Source organism: Herpailurus yagouaroundi, unplaced genomic scaffold (assembly GCF_014898765.1).
Source record: "Herpailurus yagouaroundi ecotype Mexico unplaced genomic scaffold, PumYag 188, whole genome shotgun sequence".
Classification (NCBI taxonomy): domain Eukaryota; kingdom Metazoa; phylum Chordata; class Mammalia; order Carnivora; family Felidae; genus Herpailurus; species Herpailurus yagouaroundi.
Window position 1 is genome coordinate 32,929,478 of NW_024412419.1, and position 16,354 is coordinate 32,945,831.

Sequence of the window (16,354 nt, forward strand, 5' to 3'; positions counted from 1 at the left end):
TCATTTCAAAATATTGTGCCTAGGGCTGGGCATGCAGCCAGAAAAGGTAGGGAAAGTTTTTTCTTTCTCCTCTCTACTTTAATTTTCGTTTCCCTCTCTACTTTTAGTACTACTCTTTCTCTTGGGACGCAGAATTTAGGTCAGTAAAATTTATATTAAGGAAATGCATCAGCTGCCCTGGGGTTAAATAGGCTCTTGAGGCTTATCTGGTGACTGAATCACCACCTAAGCCACCACGTAGAGGGTTGTCTTCATGGAATAATGTCTTCTGGTTTCCAAATAACACACTTCCTAATGAACTTTTTGATGCAACCCGTTTGAGAGTTTGAGATTGGATCAAGTTCAGACACATGTAATTTATCTGGGTTAACTTAAAATTTTAAGCTGATTTCCCCCAACCACATGTATACTTTTAGGCCATTTTTCCTTGAGGAGTTTTGCGTTTAGTTAACACAAACTCAGCGTTGAAAAACAATTTGGGGAGTTTAGATCTTTATCAAATTTATGACATTCACAAGTGACACGTGATTTAAAAAATTATTTCACATTTTAGATTTTTACTGCTCTGACTTGCCTGTATCACTGAGAGTCATCAGGTGATTCCTATCCCTCCCCCCATTCAACCCAGTTCAGGACACATTATTGGGCTGTAGATCTCCAGAATTCTATTACAAATACACGGACTAGTAAATCGCATTTCTTATTTCCTTCAAGGTATTGCACAGCGATGCACAGCCATCAAGTACCACTTTTCTCAGCCAATCCGCTTACGAAACATTCCTTTCAATTTAACCAAGACAATTCAGCAAGATGAATGGCACCTGCTTCGTGAGTATTTCGGGGAACGGGTCAGAGAGGAAATGGTGTCTTGCCGCACAAAAAGTATTCCCACCAGCCCTCTCAGGTTTGGACGGAAGGACGTTGTGCTGATTCTATGTGGGCCCAATCTGACTTGGTCAGCGACTCAGGGAGTCATTTCGACTCAGGGAGTCATTTCGCTAGGCTGCAGTCACAACTTGTTTACAGGTGGAACGTGTGAAAATCAGGCCTGAGGCTTTTTGAGACAGGGCAGTGTGTGTGTGTGTGTGTGTGTGTGTGTGTGTGTGTGTGTTTCTGCCCTGGGGGCATCTGTACCGAAATGGCCTCCTGCATCTTTTCTTTACCAAGTCATCGTGCATGAAGATCTGCTCTGCCACTTAGGTTAGTAAACCAAGGAGATTATACCTTAGGTACTCTCGGTTTTGTTTCGTTTGTAGAATATTCATTTTAGCTACCACGTCTATCTCAGACCTTGGTATTTCTGCCAAAATATCTTTATGAGTGCATGTTGTAATTTTCTCACAGGAGGTCTGTTATCAGAGGACATCTCAATGATGGGAACTACTCTTTTTCACTGTCAGGAAAATGTGAAAATCTAGAAAGGACCATGCCATGTGATACTAAAGAGGGCAGATATCTACCTGAAAATTGCTGACTCATGCTGCCTGGTGATAGATGACTCAGGAAAGCAAAAAAAAAAAAAAAGAGAGAGAGAGAGAAAAAAACTAGACCCTAATCGGAGGCCGACACTGTCATTTGCCAATGACATAAGCAGCGAGGACGTTGGTGATCCAGTTGGGTGGCCAAGGCCACTGCAGAAAACCAAGCAGAACCTCATTTTGTGAGGAAATCTCTGCAGATGAAAGGCTCTGTTTTGAACTCTACACCCGACCATGGAAGCTCTTATGACACGGCTCCAGCAGCAATCTCAATGTTACACATACTCTGATTGGCAGATTTAGGACTTGGAAAGTCATTGGCTGAAATGTGGTTTTTTCCTTAGTGCTATGACTCCCTGAGAACTCTCTCTTGTTGGCTGATCTTAACAAGCATTTCTCAGCAGGTCTGAGAGTTTTATCTAAGTGTTCTCACATCTGAATTCTTTATGAGCGTGTTTGGAGTTCTTTGCCTTAATCAACAAGTCTAGAAAGCCACACAGTCACTGATTTTTCTGTCTGGTGAGAAAAGATAGACATAGGAACCTGAGAAAGAGCGCCACCTCTGTACTCAAGGAGTCTGTGCCCTGCTGTTGCCCAGCAAGACGGTATTTGAGTGTTCCCTTCATCCTCTTGGAGGTTCTCCCAGAAAGAGACTTTCGGTATCTGCATGCATAGCCCTTTCTGAGAAAGTTATATTTGGTGATTTGTACTATGTTTATCAGATAAGCTTAACATGTCTGGTACTGATGCAAATCCTATGTGGATTATATCTGAACCTTGTACCTTTTAATGGTCATAGACAAGAGAATTACTACTGAAACCACAGGGAATTTAGGGAGTTGAGATACTAATGACTGAACTCTTCTGACATTTCCCCTGTTCAGATGTGGATGTCTCCAAATGACTTATACCCTTAACATTAAACTCAGCCCCTTTAAATTATCACTGTCCCTGGCCCTTGGTCTGAGGTGTCTATACTTCCTCATCTAGGCAGAGATGCTCTGCTTTCATTTAATGCTCTGAGCTGAAAATGGGAAATCCCTTTGAAAGTAAATATATGATATCACTCATATGTGGAATTTAAGAAACAGAACAGATGAACATAGGGGAAGGGAAGGAAAAATAAGATGAAAAGAGAGGAGACAAACCATAGGAGACTCTTAAATACAGAGAACAAACTGAGGGTGCTGGGGGGAGGTGTGGGGGGTATGGGATAAATGGGGGATGGACATTAAGGAGGGCACTTGTTGGGATGAGCAATGGGTGTTATATGTAAGGGATGAATCACTAAATTCTCCTCCTGAAATCATTATTAAGCTATATGTTAACTAACTTGTATTTAAATAAAATTAAAAAATAAAAATATATACATATATAAAATTAAATTAAAATAAATTAAAAAAAAAAAAAAAGGAATGGTCCAAGGGTGCCCAGAGCTATTGACTGGCCTCAGGGGCACTGGATCTCTGCTCGAGATCTATTGTTTTAAGAAGGGTCACAGGTATTCAGCTAACAATTTTAAAAATGTACATTTGTTCAAACAAAAGGCAAGGAGATAGAAGAAGTGAAATAGCAAAGGGTGGGCAATCAGAGCACTGCTTGAGGGTAGCAATCAGAGTGACAATACGTCAGGTGCCTGCAGTCCGTCCATCTCATGGTTTTGCCTAGGAGGTGGTGGAGGGGCTGGGGTTTTGGCTCCGGGATCCCGATTGCGTCTTTGTGACAGACCATACCTGCCGGTTGTGTCTACGGCAGACCCTTGGCCATGAGAAAGGTCTCTCCTCAGCCTGTGGAAATGGGTACTTGGGCTGTGGGGCCTGTGTTTAAGGGGAGAGGGAGTTTACGAGCAGATATCCCATATGTGCACTTTGGGCCCCATTTCAGTCACCACGATTGCCTCCACTTTCTCAAATCCTTTTTGAAAATAGGCGGGAGTAGATGTAAACGAGAAATAAAACAATCGGCCATCAAGGTGCTCAGGTAAAACCATATTTCACTGTAACACACTTTGTGGGCTCTTTCTCCAAAGCCGGATTAAGTAGAGCCACTACAGTGGTGGTAAGCTACATTTCCATCACTCTGTTAAGGGAAGTAAAGATATTTCTCTTACCTACCTCACTCTCAGTACATTAAGGAACTTGCTATCTATTACCCAGGTTTACCCTGGCATTGTCCTCTGGCCTACTCTCCGTGGGGTACAGACTTCTCCGTGGACTCAGAGAAGGTAGACTCTGCCCCCTGGATTTGCTGGACCCCGTCTGTCCTCTTCTGGAATACCTGGGGAGAGACTTCCCTAAACCACCTCAGCCCCACAGACCCTAAGACTGCCTGTGTCACTTACTAGTTTTGACAATGTATATTCAAAGCTCTTCATTCTCTGGTTTTCAATGACTTTGCTGCTTCTGCTTTTCATTCGGAATGTTTGTGTTTCGAGAGTAGACTTGAGAAGAATCACTGCCGGCTTCCTGGGCATGGCTGTAGCCGTCCTGCTCTGTGGCTGCATCGTGGCCACGGTCAGTTTCTTCTGGGAGGAAAGCTTGACCCAACACGTGGCCGGACTCCTTTTCCTCATGACAGGTACGCCCAACACCTCAGCAAAAGTGGAGGCTGCCTGCCTGTGGCCAGCCTCGCTCTGTTAATTTTGCTTTCACTTGTGCAAAGAGCAACCAGAGGTCGTTTGGCTTTTGTGGGTAATACACAATTTAAAGAAAACAGCAGTGTTAATAGTACAGGCCTGGTTTCTCCACTGTGGGCCCCGAGAAGGTTGGACAGAAATGTCTTGGGCTTGATCTCCGTATGAGCCAGCCCTGTATTTTCTGTCTCTGCTTCATACCATGTCCCTAGCCCTGGCCTGGACTCCTGGCAAGCCCTGGTCATCATTTATCAGGAGCCCGCAAGGAGAGAAAGAGTGATCAGCACAACCCGCCCCCAAGGCTGAAAGTTAACTCAAAGTACTTCTCTTAGTGATGGTGTCTTTGGTGTCATCTTTCTTTCTTTCTTTCTTTCTTTCTTTCTTTCTTTCTAGAAAACAAAGACAGCATGAGTGAGGGAGGGGCAGAGAGAGAAAGAGAGAGAGAGAGAGAGAGAGAGAATGAGAATCCCAAGCAGGCTCCACACTATCAGCACAGAGCCGGACACGGGGCTTAAACCCACGAACCGTGAGATCATGACCTGAGCCAAAACCAAGAGTCAGATGCGTAACCAACCGGCTGAGCCGCCCAGGCACCGTGGTGTCATTTTTACACACAAATTACTCCACAGATGTTTTTTGAGGACTTACTACTCTAGGTACCAGAAACACCATGAATAAGGCAAACAGAATCCTTCTCCATTTCTGTCGCAGGGAGACGGAGACCATAACTTGTGATAATGATAAATACTGTGAGGAAAACAAAGAAGGTGGAATAGGGGTCTCAGGGAACACCTGGCTGAGGTGATTTCCCAGCTAAATCATGGAAAGCAGCCGGCAGAGGGTGGGCATGTGCTGCAGGGCGAGCCGCGTCCTGAGGCAGGGGTGGCTTGGTGTATCTTGAGCCATGGAAAGAAGACCAGTGTGGTTGGAGGGCAGGGAGAAAAAGGCTAGTGTCTCTTGAGGTGGGAGATGCAGGCAGTGGCTGGATTTCAATCCAAGGGTAATGGAAGCCACCAGGTTTTAAGCAGAAGAGGGATCTTCAAGCAGGGTATTGGAAAGGGGGTAGTGTGTGGAGACAGGCCTGTGGTCTCTTTGATTAGCAGGTGAAGGGTGCTTTTGTCTAAAAAGGAGTCAGGAGCTGAGTTGACAGCTAACACTGAAGGCGGCTACAGGGAAGAAACCTTTTTTTTCCCTTCTCCTCTTTCACAAGGTAATTAATGTATTAGTGATTAGTAAATGCCAAATTAACAGTTTCACAAGTATACTCAGTATGGGAGCCAATATGACTCTGCATATGTCGCCATTTTGAACAAGCCTATTGCCTATTTCTCTGGAGTTCAGTTTTTCAAACGACCACACCTGGGTTTGCTAGCGCTTCTTCCTTAATAGCCGCTCCCCCACCGGTTAACTGGAGGCAGTGATGCCTGACACCATTGGCTGGCACCATTTCCTGTCTGTCCTTCTTTCAGGGTTGACACGTAGGTGGCGCTTTGCTTTCTGGTGTGGTTGGACAATCAGCAGCCTAAGTAACCCAAGTCACAGGCAGGGGCCCTTCCTTCAGCCCCTTTCTCTCTCTGTGAGCAAGATGGGTCATCGTCGTCGTCGTAAGCACCCTGACAGAACCGTCTGAGGTCACACGGCCCCTGAGTAGTCTGAGCAGAAAACCAAGTTGAGCTTTCCATATTTTGGTGAATGCTCTTAGATTGTAGCACAGGGAGGCTAAAATTCTAGGTCCTGAGGTTTTGGAGGAAGATTTGAACCCTCCAGACTAGCCATTGGGTACCTCATTTAAAATCCAAATTGCAGGGGCGCCTGGGTGGCGCAGTCGGTTAAGCGTCCGACTTCAGCCAGGTCACGATTTCGCGGTCCGGTCCGTGAGTTCGAGCCCCGCGTCGGGCTCCGGGCTGATGGCTCAGAGCCTGGAGCCTGTTTCCGATTCTGTGTCTCCCTCTCTCTCTGCCCCTCCCCCGTTCATGCTCTGTCTCTCTCTGTCCCAAAAATAAATAAAAACGTTGAAAAAAAAAATTTAAAATCCAAATTGCAGAACGGATGAGTCAGGGTAGCAAAAAGCAGAGAGGCCTGTCTGCCCGGAGGATCCCTTTAAGCCTCTGCTGGGGCATAATGGTCGTTAAAAATCTCATCCGTGTTCTTCCCTCCCATTATTGGTTGATCCCCCATTTTCCTGACTCTCGTCCGTCCGTGTATACATCAAAGAACTGCAGATTCGCCTCCCCTCCCAACCCTGGAAAGACTCACCTTATATCCCCTCGTCAGGAAAATGAGAGAAGCTGTAGACAAGAAAACCTTAGTGGTGGTTTTAAAGCACACTTTAATATGGGTAATGCATAAATAATTTAGGATGCTCTTAGATATAAAACAATCGTTAGCAGTAAAATAAATCACTGGGCCATAAAAGCCAGGGCGAGTGAGAGTTCCTAGGAAGGTCGCAGGCCGGACTGGTTTTAAATAAAGGGGGGTGGTTGTTGAGCACTGGGTAGGCAGGGAGAAAGGCTAGCAGCCAAGCGTCCTGCCCCCGCTCCACATTTCCATGCTCAGCCCTTATATCTGATCCTCATGTGGACTAGAACTCCGAGCCAGATTGACTCCGGCATCCTCAGGATTTATCATCAAAAGCCCATGTGCAATTGTTAAACAAAAACGAAACAAACAAAACAATAGCCACAATCACAAAAACCCCACAACAGCCAAAAAAAAAACACCATACCCCAGGCTTAGAAACTTGAAGTCTGATGACCAGTCCTGAAGGACTAACAGACACAACATAACATCGTCCAGTTTTCTTGGCTTTTGGTTGGCCAAACAAATGTTTGGTTGGCCCAACATTTGGGAATAAGGAGAAAATCCTCTTGTAGATCCCACCACCTGAAAAAGGAGGTTGTTGAAATATTTTTCTTATTCTGGACCAAATCTTGCCCATGAGTTTGCCTCATTTAAAAAAAAAAAAAGATGTTCGTAACCATGATCACAGTAAAGTATTTAGTCTTCTGGGCTTCCATTTAACATCCTCCATTTGGGTTCTGTGTCTCCCTGTCTCTCTCTGCCCCTTCCCCACTTGCACTCTGTCTCTCTCAAAATAAATGAACGTTAAAAAAAATTTTAAAAAGAAAGGGGAGATCCTGGGTGGCTCAGTTGGTTAAGAGTCCGACTTCGGCTTGGGACATGATCTCAAGGCTCGTGAGTTCGAGCCCCGTGTCGGGCTCTCTACTGACAGCTCAGAGCCTGGAGCCTGCTTCCCCTTCCCTGCTTGTGCTCTGGCTCTCTGTCTCTGTCTCTCTCTCTCTCTCTCTCAAAATAAATAAACATTATAAAAAATTAGGAAAAAAAATAACATCCTGCCATAAGCTTTCCCCACATTGTTCTGCTGTTTTTTTGCTCTGTTGTTTTCAATGGTATTCCATAGTTACATGCTCGTCCGAGGGGTGGATATGCTGTGTTGTGTTCATCTGTTCCCTTCCTTGTAGGGTTTAGAGAGGTTTGTTTGATTTTTGCTATTTCAAATCGTGCCTTTATATTTCCTTTGTAAATGCCGGGGTAGCGACATTAATCCACTGCACGAGATAAATTAGCTGGAGGATGTTCATATGTAGTAGCAGTGGAAGAGAGCAACTAAGGGTTAAAAGAATTGATTTTAATTAAGCAGAAGTGTCTTCAGCAGCGCTTGTCAGCATCTCTCCCACAGATTTCTGATGCTAAACTTAGCCCCTTCTAATGCGCTGGCATCTTCGTTCTCCGCCTGAACTTATTAGCCAAACCTTCAATGGAGAGCATCAGGGATGTGACAGTTTGAGATGTTAAAATGGAAACTTTGAAACAGTCTTCCTCCTTCTGCCTTATTGCATACAGACAGCTCTTGATTACCCACATGTGGACCAGCAGTGCTGCTGACTGTTCACAATGGGAGCCGCGTTCTGGGCCCCTTCCCCCCTTTGGGGCCTCTCCAGGGGCCTTCTAGCAGGACCCGGGGAAGGCCTCACATCCCCCAGAGCCCCCCAGATACAGCCTTTCGACTTCATGGCGTCTGAGCTCTCCCTCCCTCTCTCTCTCTCTCTCTCTCTCTCTCTCTCTCTCTCACACACACACACACACACACACACACACACACACACACACAGGATCGAAGAGGCCCGAGCAGAGGACTGAGGGATTAAGACGTTCTCAGGTTTATCTTCTGCTCTCGGGGTGCTGTGAAAGCCCATTTCCATCAACATTCAATGATGCATCGCCGTGGTGATATAATCATGATACTTATAATTTCAGTTATTTATACACAAATCTTTAAAAGGGTTAACTTATTCAAAGCAAACATTTTAAAATGTAACGTTTATGTTGCTGTTGCTTTTGTTTTATTATCTTTTAAAATCTTGGGAATCTCAAAAATTGGGTAAAGCTTGGGCCTTTCTCGATGGGGGCCTCACTGCCCACTGGGTCATTCCCCGTCACAGGCAGCGCTGTCCAGTGAGTGTTGTGACAGCCGACAAAAAGTGACAGAGCCCAGGCTGCCCAGCAAAGCTCAGGGACAGTCAACACCCATGTTGGGTTATCCCTTCCTTTGCTTTGATGCATTAAAGGGGGGAAAAAAAAGACTTCACTGTAGTAGATAAATGAAATTATCTAGGTTATCCATTGATTATGACCTAAAACCACAGGTCCTTAGGACCTCAGTTGAAACATTTGGGGCCAGATGTGTTTTGGAATTCAGGATTTTTAAGTTTCATTTTAGAAAAGTAAATATGGTGAATATACCTTATATTATCTAACACCCTCAGCAGGGTCTGAAATCAAACCCATTAACATTTCTGCAGCAAAACATATGAATATTCACATGAAGCAGGATCAATAAGGACTATAAATAGACTCATGTCACATCAGGTCAGGGTTTGCATTAAACAAGATTGCTGCAAACTTTCAGGAAAAGAGTGGATGTTTTGGATTTAATAATTGCAGCTTGTGGACCTTCTATTTTATTTTATTTTTTTTTTAAGTTTTGTCTGTTTCTGTTAGTCTTGCCTATTCATTTAGGAGAGACAATTGAGGGATGGCTTTTTGGGCAATCTGCGTGAAAAATCGCAGGAGGCATTTTTGCGGGAAGAGCAAAGAGACCAGAATGATGGGCAGGCTGTCTTTTGAAGGAGTGAAAAAAAAAAATCAATGTTTATGCCTTGGGGTGTTGCGGTTGTGTTATTTATCAAGCAGGCTAACCAGGGTGAGGCGGCCTCACTCCTTTCGGACTGTTAAGCACATCAAAGGAGGATGGTCAGAAGAGAAGACTGGGACCAATTAGGGCCCAGTTACCCTAATTACAGCTTGCCAGCTGGCCACAGGCACCTTGAAGATTTCAGGGAAGGAAATTAGGTTGATGATCTGGGACGGCTGCATAAATTTGCTTCCATCCTGATCCGCAAAAGATCCCTTCCAACCCTATAATTCTGTGATATCCTGGTATCTTCTAATTAAGAATATTGGTAGAAAACTTTTTAATATTTTATAAGAAAAGGAGTTGCATACAGGGCTTTTCAGAACCAGTAATTATTCACTGTTTTTGCAGTCAAATGCTCTACCCCTGAGCTATACCCCCAATTATTCACTGTTTTGAAGATGCTACCAGCAATAACCATGACCGAGGCTGGGACTCAAGAACCTCTCTCCCCAGGCACCACCAGCTGGGCTGAAGACTGTCAGTGGTAGATGAGGGGGACTTCTGGCTGGTCAGGGAGTGAGCGAAAGGGAAGGAACGCCTCGGAGAAGAATGGAGGAGAGACGACGTCTCTCTCCATGGATCATCAGGAAGGACCGTTAGGTTTTGAACTTTCTGAGTGCAGGCGTGGTACCTTATTTATATTTTCATACCCCTGCCCCATACCTTGCATTAATTAGATCGCTAATGATAAAAATGCAGCATTAACAGCAATAACTGGCTCTAGGGGGTAAGTCCTACACGGGGTAATTTGGGATGAATTGGTCCTTAGATTGGTAGAACTCAGTGTGTTGTAGAAGTCAGTTTCATTCATCAGGTTTTGTTGACTCCATGTGCTCAGCTCTATTAGACTCTATGTGGAACTTACCAAAAGTCTAGGAGGTCTCTACTACCTTGCCCTGAGATGCATGCTGGAAAGCGAAGTGGGTTCCTGATCATGGCGACGTCAAACACATCATGGCTGTGACCAACAAGGACTCGTTAAACCACCTCTAATATAATCAGAACTGGATTGGGACATAGTAGATGCTTGATAACTAATCACTGAATAACTGATCAAGTAACATTTAAAATAGTAAACTCTTGCTAAGACCTATGAAAGGAATAGAAATATACTTCACGCATTGACTACACCCACAGATGATGTTACGGACTGGGTTGTATCCCTCCCCAAATTCGGATGTTTGAAGTTCTAACCCCCCCCTTACTTCACAGTGTGACTGCATTTGGAGATGGGGTCTTTAAAGAGGTGATTAAGGTAAAATAAGGTCATGAAGGTGGGCCTTAATCCTATAATATGATCAACACTCTTTCTTGGTGTCTTTAGTGTTGGAGTTTTTTTTTTTTTCCTTTTTAAAATATCTTCAGTGGGTTAGGCCTCTTTTATAAAGTCTTTTTGGGCAAGGTGGAAACAATGTTTTGTCTCCTGTCAGTACATTTCCTGGAAATAATCACAAACAGGCCTTCCCATCCCACAAAAAGCAGCTGTGGCAGCGACCTATGTTCAAGCTCTCTGAACGATGTGAGAGTCTGAAAAAGAGGAACTCTCGCATATGCTGTTTTGTTCATCTTTGCTTTCCTCTTTCTCAGAACAATTTCATTTATTTATTTATTTATTTATTTATTTCAACGTTTATTTATTTTTGGGACAGAGAGAGACAGAGCATGAACGGGGGAGGGTCAGAGAGAGAGGGAGACACAGAATCGAAAACAGGCTCCAGGCTCTGAGCCATCAGCCCAGAGCCTGATGCGGGGCTCGAACTCACAGACCGCAAGATCGTGACCTGGCTGAAGTCAGGCGCTTAACCGACTGCGCCACCCAGGCGCCCCTCTCAGAACAATTTCAAAAGCATCTTGGAAAAATTAAAAATGTCACCGAAGGACAGCTTGTGAGAGCACTGGTGGGAAGGGAGAAGGGCAGACGGGGGAATTTTTGTGGGTTCGCAGTAACCCTCCCGCCAACTTTAAGCAAAGTGAGTAAAGGCAGCAGAAAATAAGGCAGGTTTTCATCCAGATCTGACAAGTGCCCTCTTCCAAAAAGAACTTGAGAGACATAGATATTTCACCATAAAATAAATACAAGTAATACAAATACGACAAAGGGACAATTGGGTTTGCAAGGCAAGATGGGTCCGAGGGTGAGATCAGTAGCAAAAACCATGACATGAAGTACCCAACTTTTGCTCATGGTGGGCCACTGATTAGCTTTAGGGAGTTTCAGGAACTTGGTCAGAGAAAGAAAATTTTTTTTTTTAATGTTTTATTTATTTTTTTAAGACAGAGAGCATGAGTGGGGATGGGGCAGAGAGAGAGGGAGACACAGAACGCAAAGCAGGCTCTAGGCTCTGAGCTGTCAGCACAGAGCCCAGTGCGGGGCTCAAACTCACAAGCCATGAGATCATGACCTGAGCTGAATGAAGTCGGACACTTAACTGACTGAGCCACCCAGGCGCCCCAGAGAAAGGAATTTCTGTTAGTGACATCTTTCCCAGTCTCCATGAGCTCCGTAGACATAAGGCACAATCATTCATGACAACAGGGGCAGAGAAAATCATCCTTCTGGTTAAGCCTTCAGGGTAGATGATTTCTTATAATCCACTTCTATTCAGTGTAAACCGGTGGTGTTATACTAAAATTCATTTCACCAAAAGCAATTTTATGGAGTTGGCAGGGGAGAGGTGCTAATAAAATCAATGTTCAGTATAAAATCAACGGTAGCATATATAGTATATACATGGCATTCTTTTTTTGGTGGGGGGTGGGGGTGGGGAATGTTCTTGCTCCATGCCTTTATTTTGGAATAACAGAATCACAGAAATCTGATACTGTAAGGGTCTGCAGTAACTAAGTCCCCATTTCTTTTTCCCGGTTGAGGAAACTAAGACTTGGGTAATTTCAAGGTCACACAGTGATCAGCGGTAGATCTGGGGACCAGAAGACACATTTCCCGCATCTCAGCCCAATGCATTTGGACATCAAAGGATGCTTAAAAGTCTTAGTTTGAACTCAAGTTTTCAGAGGTCATTAAACCTACATTACTTGTAAAAAGCCTTGCTTTTAGGCATTCAGCTCTGTGCAGACAGCTGAATGCAGAATAGAGTTGTTTTTCCTATGAATGGGTCATTGTTCTATTATATTTTACCTGTTGATACTCCAGAGATCATTTTTTTCTAACTGCCTTATTGTTCTATGACCAGCATTCCTTAGAAGGACTTTGTTATATAGAAACACTGGCTTTGTTTTGGTGCCAGTGAAAACATTCATGTAAACGTAAGAACGTTTGCTCTTCATGAGGTTTGAAAAAAGCAGAGGAGTATTATTTTTTGACTGGCCTGTTCCTTTATGGAAGAATTATTTCCATCTGATCTTTGGGGAACTCAAAATGATATGTTTGCCATAGTAATCTGGAACAGGAAGTCAGAAGATAAGATTGTATCCTTTTTGGAAAAACAGAATTAGACAAAGAGTCGGAAACATCAAATTATCTCAGATCAAGTATCCTCTTAATTTGAAACATTTCTTTTCTAAATGCACAATTGGAAAAGGATTCAGGCAATGTGCCCTTATGTGATTTAAGTGCAGGCAGAATTCTGGCACTTAAAAATGGCATTAAGGTCACCTTTATTTTCTCCCAATTGCTGCTTGCACTGAATTTGGTTTTCTGCTAGTGTTTCTGATCGCCAGAGCTCTATTAAAAAGGATGGAGGGAAATCTGTTACTTTAGGCCCTCTCTTTTTAGCCCTCAAATCTATGTCTATTCCCTATGGAGATGCTCAATATATCCTCAATGCAATTTTCAAGCAAATAGATACAACCTCCATTGTTCGCTGGGATAAACCAAAGTATGAAGCAGAGAGGCACCGGACTTGGAACAGAACTAGGCATCCCATTACTGCACTAGGTGTTCATTTCTGTTTTCATTACCCATCGTCAGCAACTGCCACATTCTGATCCCCTGCCCATCAAAAGGAGCACCCCTGGCAGTCCATTGTGGTGGAATAGACCATCTATATCCTTGGAACATCACTTAAGTACTAAAAAATACTGTGTTTGGAGAATTTTTATCAAAGTCTTGATTTTAGCGTTCTGGAAAGACAATTATACATACGTGTGCTGGTACAAAAAAGTAAAATTTGGGGTCTGTCCATTTTCTTTTCTTTTTTTTTTTAAATGTTTATTTCTGAGAGAGACAGAGTGCAAGCAGGGGAGGTGCAGAGACGGAGAGGGAGACACAGAATCCGAAGCAGGTTCCAGGCTCTGAGCTGTCAGCACAGAGCCGGACATGGGGCTCGATCTCACGAACCCTGAGATCATGACCTGAGCCGAAGTCAGACGCTCAACTGACTGAGCCACCCAGGGGTCCCTGTCTATTTTCTTTATGTCACTCAAATTGCCTCCTATATTCTGAATGGTTGAAGTATATTATCTCCTAACTCAGGTATTTTACATCAAATTCCAACATCCTGAATTTAATTTATATCACTTAAAAGCTTTTATTCATCCATTGAAAAAAACCTACAATGATTTGTTGAGGCCTTGGTATATACCATGCTCTGTACCTTAAAACATAATTTAGCACTTGAAAATTTCATGTAAGATATTATTTACAGGGAACATGGTAAATACTAATGAAAATAGTAATTGAAAAAGAAAATAGACTGTGTGATGCTTGCAACTGCATAAAAATGTATCCCATCACGTACAGAACAAGGGGAAAGGAAGACTCTCGTATTAGGTGTGAGTGATTATAGAAAAGATCGTTTCCTCAAAAATAGTTAGAATTTTTATTTTATTGTTTTAAGAACAAAAGCCAAGGGGCGCCTGGGTGGCCCAGTCGGTTAAGCTTCCGACTTCGGCCCAGGTCATGATCTCACGGTCTGTGAGTTCGAGCCCCGCGTCGGGCTCTGTGCTGACAGCTCAGAGCCTGGAGCCTGCTTCGGATTCTGTGTCTCTCCTTTTCTCGTGCTCTCTCTCTGTCTCTCTCTCTTTCTCTCAAAAATAAATAAACATTAAAAAAATTAAAAAAAAAAAAGAACAAAAGCCAAAAATAAGTTCAAACATACATAAAATCCAAGCAAGCTAATTCTGAATAATTCAAGATGTCGGAATTTCCTCCTGTATTCTTTCCTCTTCTACCTCCAACACCTCGTGTACAGCCTGGCTCACGAAAGTTTCTCCAGTGTTTGTGGAACGAATTCAGGTGACTTCCAGTGCGGGAATTACAGCTCCTTTACAAATTTGGAGTGACCACCTCATCAGTTGGCCCGATTTTCACAGAGGCCTGTGTGGCACTTGCCTTCTAGCAGGCAACACCGTAACCGTGTTCTCTTTTGCATTATTTATAGGGATATTTTGCACCATCTCCCTCTGTACGTATGCTGCCAGCATCTCCTACGACTTGCACCGGCTCCCGAAGCTCATTTATAGCCTGCCTGATGACGTGGAACATGGCTACAGCTGGTCCATCTTTTGTGCCTGGTGCAGTTTGGGCTTTATCGTGGCAGCTGGAGGTCTGTGCATCGCTTATCCGTTTATTAGCCGGACCAAGATTGCACATCTAAAGTCTGGCAGGGACTCCACGGTATGACTGTCCGCACTCAAGTTCACTGCTCGGTGGCCCGTCCACAGTGCCGACGACTCCTGAGAGGAACGTGGTGGAATTCAAGTCGGGATCCCAAGCACAAAGCGGTCTTTTACGTTCCGAACCGTTGCCTGCCAGCCCTTTCTGGACGACTGATAGAAAATCACGCAAAACCTCCATACCTTTCTACGGACAAGACTACTGTGGATTCAAGTGCTTTAATGACTATTTATGCTTTGACTGTGAGAAATTGGGAGCAGTGCCATGGAACATTTCTAGGTTTAGAAAAAAGGGGAAATTGCAATGGGAAAATTTGTATGATTGCCGTTTATTTCAGAAAGTTTGTATATAACAATTACCCGAGAGTCCTTTCTATTTGCAAAAGGGTTCGTAACAAAGCAAGTATAATTTTCTTGTCATTGTACCACGCTTGTTAAGTTTTAATGCGGTCCCTTCGGCACGTGTCCTAATGGTGTCTTGTGTCAGCACCAAATATCTGTGCATCATTGGTGGGTGTTCCTTGTCACGGGAAGGTTCCTCTTCTGTTGCCTTATTTATTTATTTATTTATTTTTAATGGAAGTCTCTTCTCTGTCTTTGTACCGGCATCCAAATCCTAAGAAGAACAGACCAACCGTGTAAGAGCTAATCCGTGACACTATGCAGTATTGTTCGATGTCTTCCCTGTTGGTTAATCTCTGTCTCTTTCTGTTAACTGGATTTCTGCATTAAATGACTGCCCTCTTGTTAGTCTGGGTGTGCTTTCTTTCCGCAGTGGTAATGGGTCTCCTTACCCATGTGCACAGGGAGGAATTCTGTTGTTTTAGTAAGACTCTTGCTAAGGCTTACTAGTTGCTTCCATTAGGTTGGTTATAATTTATCTTTTGTGGCAGCCACACACTTGCTATTTGTGTGTGTCATTTTCTTTTAAAAAAATTTTTTTTTCAACGTTTTTATTTATTTTTGGGACAGAAAGAGACAGAGCATGAACGGGGGAGGGGCAGAGAGAGAGGGAGACACAGAATCGGAAACAGGCTCCAGGCTCCGAGCCATCAGCCCAGAGCCTGACGCGGGGCTCGAACTCACGGACCGCGAGATCGTGACCTGGCTGAAGTCGGACGCTTAACCGACTGCGCCACCCAGGCACCCCGTGTGTGTCATTTTCAAACTTCTTTCCATAGTATTTAAAAATTTTTCCTCTCTCTTCCTCTATCATCTATCTGGTAGTCAGCCCATGCTAAGGAACCACGGTCTCTCCTTTGTCCCTGGACCTCCTAGGCCAGCGGGTTTCAATCTTGGCTGCACATGAAGAATCACTTGGTGAGGGGCGCCTGGGTGGCTCAGCTGGATAAGCGTCCGAGTTTGGCTCAGGTCATGATCTCGGGGTCTGTGAGTTCGAGCCCCACGTCGGGCTCTGTACTGACAGCTCAGAGCCTGGAACCTGCTTCG

At 44.0% G+C, this 16,354-nt stretch overlaps 1 protein-coding gene across 3 annotated transcripts in view; it reads left to right on the forward strand.

Moving 5' to 3' along the window:
* TMEM178A (transmembrane protein 178A) overlaps positions 1-15,655 on the forward strand; it is a 52,912-nt gene extending 37,257 nt beyond the window's left edge. For 2 of the 3 annotated variants that reach the window (XM_040496586.1, XM_040496588.1), the window contains 3 exons: positions 715-828; positions 3,918-4,055; positions 14,671-15,655. In XM_040496586.1, coding sequence (XP_040352520.1) covers positions 715-828; positions 3,918-4,055; positions 14,671-14,912 — 494 coding nt within the window. In that variant the 3' untranslated portion in view covers positions 14,913-15,655. The remainder of the gene's footprint in view (positions 1-714; positions 829-3,917; positions 4,056-14,670) is intronic. The other variant, XM_040496587.1, reaches the window with a different exon arrangement.
* The last annotated feature ends 699 nt before the right edge of the window (positions 15,656-16,354 follow it).